General features: G+C 49.6%; 1 protein-coding gene across 6 annotated transcripts in view; it reads left to right on the top strand.

Moving 5' to 3' along the window:
* FLNB (filamin B) overlaps positions 1 to 20845 on the top strand; it is a 133958-nt gene that overhangs the window by 75157 nt on the left and 37956 nt on the right. For all 6 annotated transcript variants that reach the window (XM_006779108.2, XM_006779110.2, XM_006779112.2 and 3 more), the window contains exons 11-25: positions 581 to 717; positions 2673 to 2866; positions 3843 to 3956; positions 4798 to 4941; positions 5196 to 5319; positions 5626 to 5786; positions 6742 to 6832; positions 7057 to 7226; positions 11788 to 11905; positions 13875 to 14137; positions 15605 to 16202; positions 16493 to 16666; positions 17514 to 17676; positions 18297 to 18457; positions 20680 to 20845. In XM_006779108.2, coding sequence (XP_006779171.1) covers positions 581 to 717; positions 2673 to 2866; positions 3843 to 3956; positions 4798 to 4941; positions 5196 to 5319; positions 5626 to 5786; positions 6742 to 6832; positions 7057 to 7226; positions 11788 to 11905; positions 13875 to 14137; positions 15605 to 16202; positions 16493 to 16666; positions 17514 to 17676; positions 18297 to 18457; positions 20680 to 20845 — 2778 coding nt within the window. The remainder of the gene's footprint in view (positions 1 to 580; positions 718 to 2672; positions 2867 to 3842; positions 3957 to 4797; positions 4942 to 5195; positions 5320 to 5625; positions 5787 to 6741; positions 6833 to 7056; positions 7227 to 11787; positions 11906 to 13874; positions 14138 to 15604; positions 16203 to 16492; positions 16667 to 17513; positions 17677 to 18296; positions 18458 to 20679) is intronic.

Below are 20845 nucleotides of genomic sequence, written 5' to 3' on the forward strand. Positions count from 1 at the left end.
TAGGGTACACTAAAGACCTCTACGTGAGCGTAGGCAGGAATCAAGGGGCCAGTCTGCAGCTTTGCCGTGTGGGCGTGCAGTTTGCCTGCCCTGTGTTTACGTGTTTTCCAGCTCTTCTGGGGGCAACTTTAAACTCTGAATAAATTCAGTTTACCTTGAGAAATATCTGGGCATATTATATCATAGGGTTCTGAAAATCTAAGCAAACTATTTTTTTTTTACTTCCTGCATAAAAGTTAAAACACATTCATTAATGTATGAGCTAACGCCTATTCAACCTAGTTTTCTTGTTACAGTCTTGTGAGCCCTGCACACAAAAGGTCAATGACCAGAAAGACAGTGCAAGGCAGTGTGGCTTGAGCACCAACCCAGTGGCCCCCTGAGTGCCTTGAGACAGCACATTATATTGTTGACCTAACAATGGCTGAGGGGGGCCTGCACGGAGGAAGGGCTTGGCTGGAGACTGGGACTGCGGGTCAGGGGATCCCGCAAGTGGAAAGAATAGGCATAAACAGCTTACGGCTGTCCTTAGCCCCTTCTTGACTCTTGGCTAATGCTCCTTCTGTTCCTTTCCTTTTAGCCCCTTTGAAGTTCAAGTTGGCCCTGAAGCAGGCATGCAGAAAGTCCGTGCGTGGGGCCCTGGCCTCCATGGCGGGATTGTGGGGCGGTCGGCAGACTTCGTGGTGGAGTCCATTGGCGCTGAGGTGGGGTCTCTGGGTAAGTGGATGCAGCTGACCAGCAGCTTCTGTAGGGCTGAGATTATAGGGGTGCTTGGGCCCGGTATTAGGCCGAGAGCTGGGGCCTCCTGAGCCTCACTACCCTTAACCTCCTGGTCTCCTCACCACCTGAGGCCGCCTCTGCACACTGCTGTGGAATTGCACTTCCCATTTTCCACCTGCCCTCCAGGCTGCTCTCTGCTTCATTCATTCATTTGTTCACTAGAGCAAGCATGTCAAACACAAAGGCTAACACGGGCCAAATAAACAAGGTCTAAGTTTATGTGGGCCGCAAAAAAAACAAAAGCTTCAGTTTTCATAGAAACATAGGTTTATTTCGATAGAGACATGCATGAATACAAAGGGCTGAAAGAAATGAGTAATCGTTAACATAAAATAATAGAACATTTTAATAAAAATTAATATTTTTCTTGAACATTAGCTTACCAGACACAGATAACTGCACAGATTAATACGCGTAATGCAAATAAACCTGTTTCTGTTGTTCTCTGAAAACGGAATATTTCCTGTTGCGCACACCAAACAAGTCAGTCCAAGACTAATGACGTGGCAATCGACTGCTAAAATACTTGCTGCTAGTACTAGTGAAGAGAAATGGTGCGCCTGTGTGTAAGGCACGTAAGGGAAATGAATGCAACATGATTATAGTAATCAGTCATTAGCGAACGTTGTAGTTTGTTATTAATAATATGTGTAACAGGATATTATAAAAATTAAGTTACAAAATTTTTATTAAAACGTTTCTTATATGTTGTTATATTGGCTGGGCCACACAGATATTCATGGTGGGTCGCATGTGGCCCGTGGGCTGTGAATTTGACATGCTTTCACTAAAGGCTTTCTATGGATGTTGTCCCTAGAACATAGTAGGCACTCAACTAATATTGTTGACTGCTCCTTAGTTTAGATGAATGAATTAACTTTTTTGAAATCAGAAATTTAGGGAGTAAATATTCTTTGGAGCATAACTGAATGCATTTTAAATACACACCTGATGTATACATGATCATTTTAGATTGGTGGCCAGCATTTATCTCTCTTCAAAGGATCACTTAGCAAATATTTTAGTATCGTGGGTCATATTCTCTCCCACACCTATTCAACTCTGCCGATGTAGCATGAAAGCAGCAGTAGAAAATACATAAGCGAAGGAGTATGGCTGTTTCAGTAATACCTTGTTTACAAAAACAGGCAGTGGGTAGGTATGGCCTAGTGGCCATAGTTTGAGGACCTATATTTCAGGTACTAAAAATAAACAAAAAGGGGAAAATAAGAAGTTACATTAAATTTTTCCTTCTAGAGAGAAAATAAATATTTCAGTCTATCCTTGTAGACTAGAGATACTATTAAACCTTTTGGAGTATCGTTTTAGACTTTTTTCTGTGCATACACATACAAATACTTATCCGCCACAGAAAATATCTGGGGGAAGTCTTTTTATCTTCCTGCCTCAGATAAATATAGAACATATCTCAATTTTCCATGACTTCCATGGAATTCCATTGCATGAATATAACTTACCAGGTTCTCCAGTTATTTCCAGGGTTTTACTATAAAAACAATGCTTATCCTTGTATCTGTTTACACACATCCTTGGTTATTTCCTTCAGATAAAATCCCAAATGCGGATTTGGTAGGGGAAAGGGTGGGCATTGGTTTAAGGCTTTTGGTACATTTCCATATTGCCAACAAAGGTTTGCTGGTTGACCTTATTGTTAGATGATATTTTTAAAAAGTATAAAATCCAATTCTTCCATCTCTAGTGAAGACTCAGTAGACTTGGTTTTGTGGGAAAGGGACACAAACAGGTTTCAATCTTCTGGGCAGCACCTGGCTTTTAGGCAGGCAGAGGGAGGGAGTTGATAGTGACATAGAATAGGTCCTTTTCCCCAAGTAACCAGGGACCCCTCCCTCCATCCCCCTCCCCTCCCCCAGGGTTCGCCATTGAAGGCCCCTCCCAGGCGAAGATTGACTATGACGACCAGAATGATGGATCGTGTGACGTCAAGTACTGGCCCAAGGAGCCTGGCGAATATGCCGTGCACATCATGTGTGATGACGAGGACATCAAGGACAGTCCGTACATGGCCTTCATCCACCCGGCCACAGGAAACTATAACCCAGATCTGGTGAGTCAACTTGTTATGTTTCTGGCTTCTCTTTTCTGGCTTCTGGGATCCTCCCTAGTGCCCCGAGAGGTGCCTTAAGCAGCGTGTTAAAAGATGACAGAGAGGAGTCCTGTAGAGTTTAGGAAGGAAACGGGCCTACGGTGGTACCACTGAGTATTTTTCTAATGTTGGACAAGAAACTGACCTCTGACTCTGGGTATCCTCTGCTATAAAGTGGGAATGATAGGAGTGTCTGCTTCCTAGAGCTTCTGGGACGATTCCAGGAGGTCACTCACATGCATAGAGACAGCCCTTAGACCAGAGCGTGGCCCATGCTGGGGGCTCCATAGGAAGCTGTTTCCTTGCAACCTGAAGCATCATATTTCAGTCTTGCCACTTTCTGAGGTTATTATTTCAAGATGTTCCATGGATAATGGTGTGTTTTCTTTCCTCCCCAGCTCCCTTCTCTTAAATTAGAGCCGTATTTTCCGTGTTTCCAAGAGTTTCTCTCACGCCTTTTGCAGACTGATAAGCATCAAGTCTGAGCCAGCCTGGCCGACAGGAGGAGGCCCCAGGCCCCCTGGGAGCTGCTGTTGGCCTACAGGGGCAGCTGTCCATAGGCTGCCTGACGGTCCTCTGCTCTCTGAGGGCCGCACACATTTAGAATGTTATTTGTAGCAAAGGGTAACATTGGCATTGGGCATGGCTGGAGGTCCCTGATCCAGTTACTAGAAGTTCTCCATGTCAGCTCAGAATAAGGCAAGGAGCCCAGCCTAGTTTGGGGCCTGGTTATAGAGAATTTTCTCTTTCATGAGAGGTTAATGGTCCTGTTTTTTCTTTTTAAGTTAAAACCTACTTTAGCATTTTCCTTCCAGTAACCATCCTGTTATGTAGGTGCTGAAAAGCTGGTGGCCCTGGTCAACCAATCTTCACATAGGGATTTAGTTGGGGGCATTCATTGCACAGAAAAACAATCATTCTTGGCCTTTTGCCCCAGGTCCAAGCGTACGGGCCAGGTTTGGAGAAATCTGGGTGCATTGTCAACAACCTGGCTGAGTTCACCGTGAATCCTAAGGATGCTGGAAAAGCTCCCTTAAAGATATTTGCTCAGGTACGTTTCCAGGGGTCACCTGTGCAGGTAATTGTCAGGTGACAAGATCCTACAGTGCAATGGCAAGTTGTTCGGTTCATCTGATCCTCAGTTTCCTTATCTACACATTGGGAACAATAAGAATATTCAACCTCATGGATTATGTGAGAAGTAAATGGGGTTCTGACAGGTAAAGTCGGCTGCTTTTCTTCTTTTTTAAAAAAATATATATTTTTATTGCTTTCAGAGAAGAAGGGAGAGGGAGAGAGAGAGAGATAGGAAAGTCAATGATGAGAGAGAACCATTGATCGGCTGCCTCTTGCATGTCCCCTACTGGGGGTCGAGCCCACAACCCGGGCAGGTGCCCTTGACCGGAATCAAACCTGGGACCCTTCCGTCCTCAGGTCAACACTCTATCTGCTGAGCCAAACGGGCTAGGGCAGCAGGTGCTTTTCTTATTTTTATGATATGTATTCTATGGCAACAAGGCTTGATTGTTTCAGATTTCCCTGTAAATGTCTTGGTGTGGCTGATGCTACCTAGGCCATGATGAGAGGTTTGTAAACAAGGATTTATTAAATAAGTTAATTTAATTGAATTTGGTGAAAAGATTTCAGTGTAGGTTGAAATGAAGCATTGTGTGGTCATAGCTTTCTCTTTTGGCCTTTTGCTCTCCATTAAAAGTAAATAAATGCATGTAGTGTCTTCTCACCTGTGGTCATGGCCATTGTAATGTGAGAAAGCGGCATGTTTTTCCTTGTGGTTTTCTTGCACGAGTGCGTGGTGACTTGGCTGTCTTGGGAGGCCACGGTGGTTCTGTTTGATGAAGACAGTTGAGGGCCAGTTCTGTTCTCTTTTGCAGGATGGAGAAGGCCAACCCATTGACATCCACGTGAAGACTCGGATGGACGGCACGTACGCCTGCTCGTACACCCCAGTGAAACCCATCAAGCACACCATTGCTGTGGTCTGGGGAGGTGTGAACATCCCACACAGCCCCTACCGGGTAGGTTGTAAGGGCACCCTGGCCCTGGTATGGAAAAGCCCAGTTCTATGGCAGGTGTGGACTCCATGCCTGCCTGATGGCCAAGCCAGATTCCTGGGAAGGACCCATCCTCCTTGGTGGCCTTGAAAGATGGAGTGCCCGAGGCCGAGTGCTCTGGATTGCCCAAAAGGACTATCTCTGACCATGTTAACTAACAGTGTTTTCCTGCGTCCAGGTGGAGGAAGACTTGATTACAATTTCTCCATGTCTCCTAGGTCCACATTGGGCAGGGTAGCCATCCCCAGAAGGTCAAAGTGTTTGGGCCAGGCGTGGAGAGAAGTGGACTGAAGGCAAATGAGCCTACTCACTTCACAGTGGACTGTACCGAGGCTGGGGAAGGTGAGAGGAAGCTTCACCCAGTGCTGCTCCTTGGGGAATTAAGTTCTTTTAATAATGGTACCAGGCAGTGAACTTTGAACCAGGAAGTGGTCCACCCGGAATAGGTGATCTAATGAGGCTCTGTGTCAGTTCCTTGGCTCTATCTTTGCTAATCCTCCATCCTTTCTCCCAACCCCTGGCTTACCACCATCCCTTTCTCGTGTTTCTTGCCAGTTACTTATTTTGGGATGTTCTCCCGAGCTGGAAGTGATTGCTTGGGACATGCTGTTTCTTGTAAGCTGGTGCTAATGAGCTGGTCTGTTCCAGGTGATGTCAGTGTTGGCATCAAATGTGATGCCCGAGTGTTGAGTGAAGATGAGGAAGACGTGGATTTTGACATTATTCACAACGCCAACGACACGTTCACAGTCAAATATGTACCTCCTGCCGCTGGGCGATACACAATCAAAGTTCTCTTTGCATCTCAGGTGTGTGGGGGGGCCTCGGTTCTTTCTGGCCACCTGTACGCATTGGGGAGGTGTCTTCAGAACTATGCTCTGTACTTTTCCCCTTTGGTTCATTAAAACCAAGAAGCGGGGGAGGAACAGAACTAACGTTTTACCACTTTCTAACGAAAGTGAGGCAGTGTATCCAGTGCAGTTCAAAGCAGGGCTCTGGATGGAAATCGGTTTGTTATAAATGTCCATCAACTTTTCGTGTGAAATGTAATTGAGTTCTACTTTGACCTCCTTGAAGCCATGACTTTGGCCTCAGGCTTGGCACTTTTATAGAGAGAGGAGCTTTGAAGTTTTAGGTGGAGTTCCAATTTATGAATGACAGTGAAGGTAGGGCAAGCGGCACCTACAACACGGGAGAATGGAACCCGTGATTCAAATTAACCTTGCGTAAGAATAGGGACCTCCGAGGGAAGTTCTGTTTCTGAAGGTGTTGGTCTTGAGTTGGCCTCACCCACGTAACCTGTTCTGCCTTTATTTTGACAGCCTGTGGCATGCTTTTTGAAGGATGATAACCATTCTACTTCTGATCAATCCCTTGCATTCTCAGCTGCCCATAGGGGACATTTCCTTCCCTCCGACCCCTGTAGTATTGTCACTTTTGGCTTTATTCTCATTGGTATTTTTTGCATCCTAACTACTCAACGATTGGTGTTAAAGGCTCCGCGTTCCCAGATTAGTTTGTGGGAAACCTTCCTTTGGCCGTGAATAAAATGGTTGAAACCCTGTGATGTAGGGGATCCAGGCCTCCTAAGTGACCGATGAGGGCCCTTACCTGGTGCTAGAATGTGGAGGTTTGACCTGTGGTAACGAATCTGCTCACCACCCGCTGACATCAGAGTTGTCAGGATTCCTTTCTCTGGGGCAGAGGCTAAATGCTGGCCGTAGCTTCAGGGGCTTTCCTACTGAGACAGTGTCTCCGCTGCAGGAAATCCCCGCCAGCCCTTTCAGAGTCAAAGTGGACCCTTCCCACGATGCCAGCAAGGTGAAGGCGGAAGGCCCGGGCCTCAGCAAAGCAGGTAAGGAGACATGTGTGCCAGGCCATCCTGGAGGCTCTGCAGGCCAGTCAGTGGGCGTGCTCGGTGCGGGGCCTGTAGGAACCAAGGCCCAGCCCCAGGTCAGCAGAGAGCTCTGGCTCCAGCTGCCTCTGTAGAGCAGGTGCTGACGAACCTGTCAGACTGGTTCTAAAAGTGAAACCACTCCAGCCAGGCCTGTCTGCTCACTTCACGGTTTATCTTTCCAGGTGTGGAAAATGGGAAACCAACCCACTTCACTGTCTACACCAAAGGGGCCGGAAAAGCCCCACTGAATGTGCAGTTCAGCAGTCCCCTCCCTGGCGAAGCGGTGAAGGATTTGGACATCATCGATAATTATGACTACTCCCACACTGTGAAGTACACACCCACCCAGCAGGTAGGGCCCTTCCCATCCCCTGACCGCAGGCCGTCCAGGCCCCTTCCCCCTCCGTGCTGTGCTAGGTCACTTTGGACACCAGAGGTGTAATCTGTGTTCCCCTGTGGGATACGGCTCGCCATGCCTTTTGTTCTAAACCTGATGGGATCGATCAGGACGGCCTGAAGGATCCCCAAGAATAAGCGGGAAGCCAGCCCATCTCTCCTCACCCCAATCTCTACCCTGTTTTGCGTTTTAGCAGAGAAATGCTTGTGAAATTCAGGACCTAATATCTACCTCTTGTATACACTTCTTGCCGTCTGTACCAGCTGCCTTTGAGTCTTTGATTGATTACTCAGAGAGAGAGTTGTCATGACTTTGTTTTTTCTTCCTGCCCTTTTAGCTTAGTTTACCCTCTACAAGGCGTTATAGTGGAGTCTTCCTCACAGTCTCTCCTCAAAGAGCCCGTGTTCAGCCCTTAGGCCCTCAGGCTTAAAATGCTATTTAGGGCCCCAGATTGTCCCCTTTTACAAAATGTAGGAATACAGACAGATTTTACCCTCCAGGGGGTTTTGCTCTGGTTATTTTGGGCAATCAGAGCCCAAAAACTACCCCTCTGTGTGAGTTAATGTTTGTTTGTTTGAAGTTGTTTTTCTTCACCTCCACCCTCTGGGGTCTGGGGAGCAGGTGTCCTTGCAGAAAAGCCCAGCTGTTGCTGCTCATGCAGAGTGTTCTAAACAGGCACCCCAAACCTCCGAGACACCTTGGTTCCTGGAGAGCAGAGTCCCCGGGCGAGGAATCCATTTGTAGGAGAAGCCAGGCGGTGCTTTCTGCAGCCTCACTCAGTGACCTGGCCAGGCCATGGGGAAGAGAGAGGGGTACAGTGAGGGCGAGTGAAGGTAGAGGTCCCTTGCATTGAGGGCACCATTTCCCTAGAGAAGGGATCTTCACTGGGAGAACGTCCCTGACTCTAAAGGGGTTTCTCTGGGGCTGGTTTGAGTGGCACGTTACCAGTGTGGCTTCTTATCTCCAGATGTGCTTCTTCCTGTTGGTTTATTATTATTACTAGAGGCCCGGTGCACGAAATCTGTGGGGTAACCAGGGGGTGATCAGAGCCCCTGCTGGCACCTGCCTTGGCTGGCCTGGGGCCTGTGGGAGGGGGGGGCAGCTCCTGCATTGAGCGTCTGCCCCCTGGTGGTCAATGTGCATCATCATGACCAGTTGTTCCGCTGTCCGGTCAATTTGCATATTAGGCTTTTATTATGTAGGTTGTTTTTTTTTACTTTAATGAGGGGTTCGTTATTTGTAGTAGTAAAACTAAGACTTCTGTCGACAGATTGCCTTTTTGTCATCAGGCTGCTCAGTGCTCAGTAGGTGACTGTCTCTCTATCCCTCTCCCTTCCTCTCTGTGAAAAATCAACATGAGGGCTGGTGAGGGCCTCTCCTCCAGGGGCACTAGCTTGATGTTATCTTTCTTGCCAACACTCCGCCTTCCTCCAGAGAAGGTACCAGAACTCATGGACACGCACACTGGTCAGATCACAAGGTCATAGACTCTTCCAACAGCATTTTAGACTCTTGCTTTATCCTGTACCTACATAGCTCTGTGTGTTTCTGCTGCACTGCTACAAAGTAAGCTGCAGAAATAGGACAGGCTTAGGTTTTGACCTGCATCCCAGGAAGGATTTTAGAACTATTGCCCTGGATGACCCCACTGCCGCTTGAGGTCGAGGTGGAGGTCGGGAGCCCACGTCCTGTTCTGTTGCATTTGATATGAGGCTCCAGTGGGAAGGTCCTTACTCCAGTCACCAAGGTCAGGGTCATCCAGTTCTCTGATAGCAGCAGGTTGGAAGGACATCTGCACGCTCAGTGGCCAGTTGGGGCTGTTTGTCCAAATGCTGCCCATCCTACATCCTACAACCAGGCGGCGATGCCCTGGTTCAGTCGCTACCTCTGGTGGGAAAAGCCCCATGGTGTCTCTCAGGTCCCTCGCTGTTTAGAGTGAGGTTTTCAGTTTCGCCATTTGGGCAGCTTGCAATTCCGCATATTTCTCTGAGCCCTAGGGCATAGAAAACAGATTAAATTCTCCTCTTGGATTGTGAGTTCCCCAAGGATAGGATAATATGTAAATAAATTCCCTCTTTCCTCTGCAGCCCCAAGCACAGGCCTGGTGCTGTGGGCGCTTCATGTGGGCTTACAGCCCAGTGGGTGAATAACGAAGCCTCAGTTCAGAGACAGTTAAGAACTCTGTAACCCGCTATAGAGTGGGGCCAGCACCCCTCTTCCTCCTTTGAACTCTCTGTTCTGAAGAGCACCTAACAGCCCAGGGTTGGGTTAAATACGTGTACCTTTTGAGCTCTGCTCTTGGATATAGTTAAGAGGCCTGGGCCAGCCCGGAAACCGGTGCCGGCGTGGAGGCGGCTGACACCCACAGGCACACTTACTAGTAGGTGGTTTTAGGGAATAACCGGCTGGAACTTTCCAGCGGTGCAGCTGCCTGGTGTGTGTGGAGAGACGGATGAGCGAGCGCCCTGCCCTCTGAGCACAGGCTGTGGTGTGAGGAGCAGGGCCTCACCCAGTGGCCGGCTCTCTGCTCCCAAGTGCCCTCAGGATGCTGCTGTCGCCTGCAGGGTCCCCGAGCCACAGCTTGACGCGCTCACCTGCCTGCTGGGGACCGGGGATGACCGGCTGATCCTGTTGCTTTGTCAGAAGATAGTGGTCAGAGGAGTGGACTTAGGCTGGGGCTTGAGGACCCCCAAAGGTCAGCCCAAGGCTTGGTGCTACGGAAGGGAAATGACGCAGTGCACTGATAACAGCCCTTCCCTTGAAGTATTGTGACTGCTGGTGGCTGCGAAGTCACAGAAGTGGCTCCGTCCTGGGTACATCTGAGCTCTTGGGTGGCGGTCTTGGGGTGCATGTGTGTGTGTGTTGCAGAATCGGATTAAGGTCTCAGAAGCATGTAGGGGTGAGTAAAACTGCCCCGCAGTCCGAGAAAGAAGTCTTTGTAAGTGCACCAGTGGTCACCGCTCAGGTGTCCCTCACTGCATAGCACAGGCTGGGCCCGAGCACACCTGGCCGTCGCAGGCGGGACTAAGCTTTCTCTTACCCCCCCCCCTTAGGTTACTTAAGGGGGAGTTAACTTCCTATCAGAGTTTTTTTGTTTTTTAACGATGGGTAACGAGAACACCCCTTCGCTTATGGGATAGGGAGGCTCGCTGAAGGAGGATTTCCCCTCTCTCCTTTGCCTCCAAGAGGCGTCTGCATGTGTGCAGTGGGTGGTGGTTTCCAGAACCCTGGGTTGGCTGCGAGGCCTGGGCCTCCAGGAGGTAGGGGCGTTGGGGCACATTAAAGCTCGGGGTGAGCTGGCCTATGGGGAATGGGCTGGCGTGTCGGGTCTGCCGTGGTGGCCGAAGTAATCCAGGCCCTGCTCTGTTGAATCTGACCTGTGAACATTTTACCATGAAATTTTATACACCCTGGAGGCAGGGGCTGGTTGGTTTTGTGTACAGAGCAAATAAATCCTGTAAAATCAGTCCTCCCTTCTTCTTGATACAACCGATTTGTTCCTTGGCTTTCCCCGGACTTTGTTATTATAAAGGGAATGTGAGAAAATATATGCAGGCCAGAAGCCACACCCTTTTAACACTTGATCAGCAACAGCGTTCAGGAGGGGCTGAATTCCAGCCAGCTCTGCACTCGGCCGGCCGGGGCTCCTCTCCCCCACTTCCTTGCCTCTTTGAGGTGAGGGGGATCTTAATCAACTGAGACAGCAGTGGGCTTTCATGAGCCTTGGTGTGGAGGGTGGGGCGGTGGGGAGAGGAAGCTAAAGTGAGGGAGCCAGGGCTGGCCGGGGAGACAGCAGCACATAAGGCCCCGCTGTACCTCTGCAGCCCCGGGGGCTGCGGGTGAGGGCCCACCACACCCACAGGCCAGCTGCCTTCACGCTGGCCACGTGTGTCCCCTGACACAGATGCGGGAGTTTATATACTGTGCAGCGCTCTCCTAACAGCACCAGGTGAACTCTTGCAAATCTCCTCTCGGCTTGGTGACCAGAAATCGATTCCCAGGACATAGGAAAAGCTGGTTTTGTTCTGCGAGAGGCTCCCAGGCCCTGCTGCTCTCCCCAGGACCAGGGGTGGGTGTGTGCGGGTGGAGAGATGAGTGGCAGAGCTGCTGGGATACGGGCTTGGGTGCTGGGGTGTGAAGCCCAGCTCACACTTCCCAGGAGGGTGACTTGGGGGAAGTGACTACCTCTCTGAGCCCAAGTTTCCTTTCCTGGAAAAAGTAGGATGACAGAGGGAACTACCCCTTCGGATGGTTTTTGAGATTGGACCCAGGAAATGCCTAAGAGCACAGAGCACAGTATGCTCATGGCATTTTCCCTGTTATTGGTTGCTCTTACTGTATCTGACTGCTCTGGTGTTCTTACCGTGGGGCCAAAAGCTTAGAGAAATATGTCTGAGATGCTTTCTGTATCCACTGGCGTCAAGCCCCGTGCCTCTGGGAGGACGAACGGTCCGGAAGGCAGGTTTAAACGCCAAGCTAGTATGTTCGGACCCAACTCGGGTTTCTCTCGTTCCAGGGCAGCATGCAGGTTCTGGTCACCTATGGCGGCGACCCCATCCCCAAAAGCCCTTTCTCTGTGGGCGTGGCCGCCCCTCTGGACCTGAGCAAGATAAAGATTAATGGACTGGAAAACAGTAAGTGTATGAATGGAGGGGCGGGTCATGGAAGACCAACATCAGGGGCTGGCAGCTAGATTCCCTTCAAAAGGCAGTCCACAGAGAAGAGATTTCTGCCTGAAGAGACGGTGCAGTAGACAGAGTTGTTTTGGAATTAGGGCCATGCGTTGGGAACCTACTTGCAGCTTGAGGTCACCGAGCCCCATTTCTTACTAGTATTTGTGCAGTGGAGCCGGGGTGGGGGGGGAGGGCGGTGAGGGAACAGGAGGGGGGTATGTGTGGAGGTGGTCAGGAACACTCAAGGGAATATTGAGAAAATTAAATGGGCTAATAATTCAGTCCCTGGCACAGTAACTCAGTACCGGCCCTCGGTAACTGCTGGCACCACACTGGAATGTTTTCATTACAAAGCAGTCGGGCACATGGCTTTCTGGCAAGCATCTGCGGTGCCAGCTCTCCTTGGCCACGGCCTCCACATGAGGGTCGGGAGTCGAGCATAAGAGCTGGCTCCCTGGCACTCGGAAGCCACAACTACCACTCGAACCGTCCCAACTGCCCCGCCCTCATCCCAGTATTCCTTTAGCTTGTTCGGTACCTATTACTACAAGCTCATTTCATTTCATTTAAATTAAGAAAAAAGTTTATTAGGGAAAATTCCAAACATATAAAAGGAAAGAGAATAGTATAATATGAACACTGAAGTACTTATCACTCTGCTTCAGCAGTTTAGCGTGTGATTATAAAATTTTTTTTTTTAACCAAGAAACACATATACTGATTTTTCATCTAAAAAAAATCACAGTTAGGAGTAAATTCCACTTCAGCCATCCCCTCTTCCCTCCCTGGGGTTAACCAGAGTTATCGGTTCATTATCTGTCCTCCCAGACCCTCTCTCTGCATCTGTGCGTGGGTATCTGCCAGCAGGAAGCATGGCCGTGTTTATTTTGCCTGGAAGTTATGTTGCTCTCCCCAGTGTCTTCAGCCTGGCTGCCCTTCGGTGGCACACGTTTCACCTGCCCTCAGGTGCATGGGAGGCTCAGTGCGAACCCCTAGGAAAGAGAGGCCTCCTGTTCCACCCATGAGGGTCCTCTCGGGTCTCAGTGGGACCATCCGTGAGCGCCTTCATTGACCTGTGACCCAAATGCTCATGTTGTGAGTGAGGCCAGCTCTCACCCCAGGGCCCTGACTCGAGCTTGACGCCCGCTCTGTCCCTGGGGGCAGCCAGCTCTGAGCGTAGGCATGGCCACTGTCTAACCTTTCACATATCCTCTCGTCGCTCCTTTCTCCGAGACACCAAGGGTTTCCACTCCAGACCCGGTAAATCTCAATGCCAATTAGGAAAGTCCTTTGGGACGCGGACCTCCCAGGCCTCCTTGCTGTGGTTGCACAGAGCTCGTCGAGGCAGGCCCCGTGCTGCCCGGGAGTCAGGATTTCCTGGGGGGTTGGGGGGAGGCACACTATGTTCAAGTTCCCAGGGTTTTTGTTTTGGTTCAAAGTCCTTTCCCTGTTTTTGTCAAATGCGGCCTGCTGTGCAAAGACCTTTCAAATACCAGCTCCGTGACTTTTGCCTTCTTGGCTGTAGGATTAAATTTGCTGCCAAGAATTAGTAAATAAAACACTGGCTTATGGAGATGTTTTGATATAAAGTTAACACCGAAAGTGAGTAAAGGAGAGAAGACAGTGTCAGATTGTAACTTACTGGCCAGCAAAGTCGATTGTGGAGTCAAGTAAATGTAGGTTTGAGCCCCAGCTTTGTGATCTGCTGGTTACGGACCCCTGACCAAGTAGATCACCTTCCTGGGCCTCAGTTTCCCCATCGGTTAAAGCCCTTGGTTACCAGCAAATACCCCCTAGGATTGTGGTGGAAGGTGAAGGAGATGATGTGCTGTACTAAGGCCGGGTGTACAGAATGCGTTCGGTAAATGATAGCTGTCACTATTAATATTAATAATCGTTCATGAATAATTAATTGGCTCACCTTTTCCAGGAGTGGAAGTTGGGAAGGATCAGGAGTTCGCCATTGACACCAGAGGGGCGGGAGGCCAAGGGAAGCTGGACGTGACGATCCTGAGCCCCTCGAGGAAGGTGGTGCCCTGTCTGGTGGCGCCGGTGGCGGGCCGGGAGAGCAGCACGGCCAAGTTCATCCCGCGGGAGGAGGGGCTCTACGCCGTGGATGTGACCTACGACGGACACCCTGTGCTGGGGAGCCCCTACACCGTGGAGGCCTCACTACCGCCCGATCCCACCAAGGTCAGCTTTTGTGTTTGTTGGAGAGCATGTCCCCTGCTATCTAATACCCCAGAACTAGTCCGTCTCTGATCCTGAAAAACATCTTTACAAAACCCTGTTGTGATGATAGTCAGTTCTCCATGGCTGACAGTAGTTCTCTCTCCTCCAGGTCAGCGTACAGGGTCCTGTGAGCAACTGGGCCCCTCCCTGCTCCTCCTCTTGCTGCCTGGCTGTGAGGGGCTCCCCTCCTCCCAGTTCAGTTCCTTCATTTGTTTTTTGTTTTTTATTAAATGTTTTTATTGATTTGAGAGAGGAAGCGAGAGGGATAGAAACATCAATGATGAGAGAGAAACATCCTCGATCAGCTGCCCCCTGCACGCCCCCCACCGGGGTTCAAGCCTGCAACCTGGGCATGTGCCCTGACCAAAACTCAAACCGTGGACCTCTTGGTTCCTAGGCCGACACTCAACCACCGAGCCACACCGGCTGGGCTGTTCCTTCATTTGTTAGTGTAATAATGGTACTGGCTTCACAGTGAGCCTGTCAGGTAGGGGAGACGTGAATGTGGAGGCTTCCACCGGTGCCTGGCACACAGTGAACTCTCCCACAGATGCTGTGCTAATTAATATAAAATAGGCTATTCTCATGATCGCTTCTTCCTAGTAGTCACGAATCAAGGGTGTTAGAGTATTCCCAGTGGTCTGAATGGCATGAATCCTATAACACTATCTGGGATAAAAGCTTGACTCTCCCCTCTCCCTCTTTAAAAACAGTTTAATATTTTTGTTTTTACATTTTTATTAGACTTTATTTTTTTTAGAGCAGTTTTTCAGGTTCACAGTACGATTGAGAGAAAGGTAAGAGGTTTCCCTGCCCCACACATGCATGGCCTCCCCGTTACCACCGTCTCCCAGCGGACCGGTCCGTCTGTTATAAGTGATGAGCCTACATTGACATCATCATCACCCAAGTCCATGGTGCACATGGGGGTTCGCTCTTGGTGTTGAACCGTCTGTGAGTTTGGACGAATGTCTAATGACGTGTAGCCACCATCACAGTTATTTTCTCATGATGCAGAATTGTTGAGGGAGGTGTGGCAGCCAAAGCAACAGTGAGGTCATGCAAGCTGTTCTGTGTGTGTTTGTGGGCCTGGATGCGAGGCCTCCAGCTCTGCCTCTGAGGTCCGGAGCTGGGGAGGCCCGGAAGGTGGGCGGGCAGGAGAGAGGGCGTGTGCTCTGGCTTCAGAGGCCGCACCTCTTGGCTGGGCCTCTCAGCACTGATTCGTTCATAGCCGTGTCTCTCTTAGCCTTTTGCAGCTCTAACTCAGTGGTGTGAGTGAGTGTGTCACACCCTGGGCCCAGGGGAAAGGCCACTTCATTGAGATGCAGTTCAGTGCTGCTTAAGGGCGTGGGTGTTGAAAGCAAGTACTGGCTGGGCAGCAGTATGGGTGTCAGGCAGCGTCTGACTTTTTATTCCTTCCTCATGTAGGTGAAGGCCCATGGGCCTGGCCTGCAGGGTGGTCTTGTGGGCAAGCCCGCCAAGTTCACCATCGACACCAAAGGGGCTGGGACCGGAGGTTTGGGCCTCACCGTGGAAGGGCCGTGCGAGGCTAAAATCGAGTGCTCCGACAACGGCGACGGGACGTGCTCAGTCTCTTACCTCCCCACAAAACCCGGGGAGTACTTCGTCAACATTCTCTTCGAGGAAGTCCACATCCCTGGTTCTCCCTTCAAAGCCGACATTGAGATGCCGTTCGATCCCTCCAAAGTCACGGCGTCGGGGCCAGGCCTGGAGCGCGGGAAGGTGGGCGAAGCCGGGCTGCTCAGCGTGGACTGTTCGGAGGCGGGCCCCGGGGCGCTGGGCCTGGAGGCCGTCTCGGACTCGGGAGCGAAGGCTGAGGTCTGTATTGAGAACAACAAGGACGGCACCTACGCAGTGACCTACGTGCCCCTGACCGCCGGCATGTACACACTGACCATGAAGTACGGTGGGGAGCTCGTGCCCCACTTCCCCGCCCGCGTCAAGGTGGAGCCTGCCGTGGACACCAGCAGGGTCAAAGCCTTTGGGCCAGGAATAGAAGGAAAAGGTGGGTTCCAGCAACAAAAAGAGGGGAGCTGCAAACTGCCCCTCAGCCCCGCCCCGGGCAGCCTTGTCCTAAACTGTGCCCAGTGGTTGTGTTGTCACTGGCTGAGGCTGCCCTAGAAGAGGCTCCTTTCTGATGTGTGTGGTGGGAGGTACATTAGCTTCCTGATTTTGAGCTTCAGACCACTTGCTTGCTGTCACTTAATTGTGTCTTAAGTGCTAAGAACCTTGCTCTGGGGTTGCTCCTGGGTCCGAGGTGTTGGTGACGTTCTTACCTGTGCGATGGCTCTACAGATGTGTTTCGTGAAGCCACCACCGACTTCACTGTCGACTCACGGCCCCTGACGAAGGTGGGGGGCAACCACATCAAGGCCCACATTGCCAACCCCTCGGGGGCCTCCACCGAGTGCTTCGTCACGGACAATGCCGATGGCACCTACCAGGTGGAGTACACACCCTTCGAGAAAGGTGAATAGACTTTTCCTTGGACGTGACCCTTGTTCAAAACTGTGCTTGGCCCTTGCCTCCTGGTGGCTGAGGCTGAGGTCTGCCCGTGTGCTCAGTGCATCGTCTCAGCAGAGGCAGTTGCAAAGTGACGGGGACCGTGTGAACCCACCCCCCCAGTAGAGCCGCCCACGCAGGGCCTGGCATGCTGGCCCTGTTGTGTGACAGGTGGGCTGGGTCTAGCCTGAGCCTTATCTGAGCAGTGATGGGGTGATAGATACCACGGATGTTGCTCATGTGTGTAATTTTTTTACCACATTGATTTCTTTCCTGAATATTAAGAATTATAAAACATTTTGATAAATGGTAAAAGCGTAAAGAAAGACGTCAAACTACCATATATTCTCGTTACCTGGATATATGATCCCTGTAAATATTCTGGTATAGATATTTTGATCTCTTTTTATACATGCATGTATATTCTATTTTACGGATTTTTCTTTGTCTTTTGGCTAATGACTGTATGGAGTTTTCCCAAAACAGGGTAGTATGTTTAAAATGACTGACTTCAGTGTAGACCTAGTGACATTTGTTTGCAGGAGAGACCGTTTGTGTGTGTGAGTGTGTGTACGTGTATGTGTATGTGTATGTGTATGTGGAGGGGAGGGTGGGGATGGGGGTACGGGAATGCCAAGTGAACAGAAAGCATAACTAGACTGTATTTTTTTTAAATCAGATTATACCAGTATTACGGTTTCTTTAACAACATAGTAAAGCATGCAGACGTGAATGTGAAATAAAACCCTGGAGTAGAGTTTCCCACAGCTGGGCAACCCCGGGACGATGTGTTTTTGTTTGTTGTTTTGAACAGGCCTCCATGTGGTGGAGGTGACATACGATGATGTGCCCATCCCAAACAGTCCCTTCAAAGTGGCTGTCACCGAAGGCTGCCAGCCGTCTCGGGTTCAAGCCCAAGGGCCTGGGCTGAAAGAGGCCTTTACCAACAAACCCAATGTCTTCACTGTGGTTACCAGGTGAGCAAGGCCTGGGGTCTGTGTGTTGACTCCACAAAAGGAGTAGCCCTCGGTAGCTGAACTCTTTTAAAGAAGTTCTGTGGGTGTTGCCTGCATATGTGTCAAGCCTCCCAAATTTTGAGAGGCTTTTTTTCCCCTTCATGATAAAAGGAGGCATTTTGTTCTGTAGAGACTTACATTACAGAGAAAGACCAAGTATAGCAAAGAGGTACCAGAAAGCACTGATCATAACAGTCATAAAACTACTGAGCAATCCAGGACTAGATGGAAGCTCTGTAACCTGACAGTGCTGACATAGATAGCCAATCTCATCTCTAAGTGAAATATGAGAAGAATTTCTATTGAAATCCGTCACAGGCACTTACCTGAATTGTATGTGCCGTTGTAGCCAATGCAATTAGATAAGAAAAATAAATGAAGGATAAGCATTAGAAAGGAGGGTTCAGAGCTGTCTTTATTTATATTCCATCGTTGAGAAATTCCCCGTGTGCGCAGTGTCATGGTGGTTGAGCTGAGTTGGCCAAATGGGAAATTTATAGAGGGATTTTAAATGAATTTTGTCAATAACCAGACTGGCGTGAACCCCAGTGCTACTTTGCGTTCTTTTCCACACTTTCCAGAGGGGCAGGAATTGGTGGGCTTGGCATAACTGTCGAGGGACCATCAGAGTCAAAGATAAACTGCAGAGACAACAAAGATGGCAGCTGCAGCGCCGAGTATGTCCCCTTTGCTCCGGGAGATTACGATGTTAATATCACGTATGGAGGCGATCACATCCCTGGTAAGTTCTCCCTCAGAAAGGAACCTGAAGAATAGTTGATTTTGCATGAAAGCTGGTTTGATTTTGCGTATCTCCCTGAATAAGAAAAATAGCTGACATTTGCAGTCACTGCAAAGGGAGAGTTTTCCTTAGGGCTGCATCTCCAGGAATATCCCAACTCCCAGTAGGATCAGTACTGTGATGAAAAAGTGTTGGCTTGGAGTTTTGACTGACAGTCGCCTTCATGTGTTGGAGAACATAGTTCTTAATTTGAAGAAAAGCTGTTTATTTACAAAGTTGAAAATCTCCACTTTATTTTGTGGTTGGTTCTTACTCATCTTATACCAGTCCATGCATCTTGTTTTCTGTTTTTCAATTGACAGTCCTGGTAGCTGATAAAGACACACAACTCAAATTCTTTAATTTCTTTTCTGTGGAATGATGTACTGTATATGTTTACTGAAAAACAGGGTTTGTCATCCTCAAAACTGTTGATATTTTGGGCGGGGTAATTCTTTGTTGTGGGGGCTAGTCTGTCCATCATAGGGTATTTAGTGGCCCATTTTTTGGCAACCAAAAATGTCTCCAGATATTGTCATGTCCAGTGGGGGACAGAATGACCCCTAGTTGAGAACCACTGCTATACCCGATTCAAGCAGTAAAGAAATATATGACTTAAGTAAGTAAGGGCCCTCCAACTTTCATGTTCCAGCAGGAAGAGTTTTCACAGGTTCTAGTTCTGTTTATTGGATGAAACATTTGCCACCCAACACACATTGAGATGTGTAGGTGAGTGTGTGGTGTGGTGTGGATGCAGGTTCAAGGTCTCGAGGGCGGCTCCTATATCAGCTTATGCCTTGTCTCAAGAGTGGTGAGAAAGAGGGCAGAGTCCCACCCGGAGAGCCCCAGAGCAGGAGGAGCCTTGGGTGGGTCAGTGTTCTTGCCCTGCAGGCCCTGAGCCCAGGGTGAGACCGAGGGGAAGGGGCAGGCTGAGGGTCCTATTTTCAGGTTTCTGGATTGGCTCCCCGGAAGCTGGAGTGTCCCCGGGCCACACATACGTTCCTGACTCTGTCATTCTTTCCCCTTGTCATGTACAACCGCACACACCCTCACAATCACTTCTTCTTTCTCTCACGTTGATGAGAAAGCATTGATATTCTGCTCAAAGGAATTCTCAGATGTTCATTTAAGCATTAATTTATTTAAGGCAATATTTGTCCTCAAACTTGACCTTGTAGCTGTTGCAGTATAGGTTTTAAATTCCTGTAATCACTTATCAAGAAGAATTCAGCTGTGGACCAGACAGTCAAAGCTCCTGGCCTCCGGAAGCATCTTGTCTATTGTTTATGGCACTGAAATTCATGGTTTAATTGCTATGAAAAAAGACCAGGGCACCGTGACAGTGTATAGAGCCATGGGTACCTTTTGGAGTTTTACCAGCTCTGCAGTTCATGAGATAGGACAGTAGCTCAGAGAATGTCTCCAGGGATGACCTGGTGGCTCCAACCAGGCAGGCAGCAGTGGAGATGAGCATCTCCTGGCTGTGGACGCCGCAAAGCTATTTTGGCTTTATTGGGGAGGTCTAGAGGGCCCTCCGCTTCGACATTCCCCTTGCAGGAGAGGGTGAGAGTTTGGCCGTGTCTGATCCCTCCCTGAGCTTGAAGCAAATGGCCGTCTGTATAACAACAGAAAAAGACCCATATTCAAAGTTTCATACTCTCTGTTGCTTCCAAATGCCAGTTGCTTCTAGACCCCAGAATTTTCCCAGGCAGCGTCTTTTAGTGGAGTGTTGGTTGTTTGTCTTAGTGTCAGGCCTCATAGCTAAGGTAACTGGGGAGGTGCTGCTGTGAAATACTCAGCAACCTGTTGGCTTCTAATTTGCTTTCATGGGAATTTTAGTTGGTTAAACATTGGCCCAGTTTTTCCTGGCCTGGTACAAACCCATAGTGGGGTTATTTTTACCAAGGTATCCTGTGTTAGCCACAACGGCACATTGGTTTCCTCTGGTGGTCTGTTTGTGGTGGCTGTTTGGACCACTGGATCGCCTGGGATGAGTGCATCGGCAAGGAGGTCTGCCATGGTTGATTGATGATGTCTGCCTGGGGTATGGATCAGGGGAGTGACACAGAATGCTTCATATCTGCCACCTTGAACTTAAAGTTATCTTGCCGGTGCTTGGTTGCTCTCATGCTAAGTTCAGACAACTTCCAATGGAGCTCAGAATCCCGTGGCCTCTTTTTCAGGCAGCCCCTTCAGGGTTCCTGTGAAGGATGTCGTAGACCCCAGCAAGGTCAAGATTGCCGGCCCCGGGTTGGGCTCGGGTGTCCGCGCCCGCATCCTCCAGTCCTTTACGGTGGACAGCAGCAAGGCTGGCCTGGCTCCCCTGGAAGTGAGGGTCCTGGGCCCACG

The sequence above is a fragment of the Myotis davidii genome, unplaced genomic scaffold, assembly GCF_000327345.1.
Source record: "Myotis davidii unplaced genomic scaffold, ASM32734v1 scaffold189, whole genome shotgun sequence".
Taxonomy (NCBI): domain Eukaryota; kingdom Metazoa; phylum Chordata; class Mammalia; order Chiroptera; family Vespertilionidae; genus Myotis; species Myotis davidii.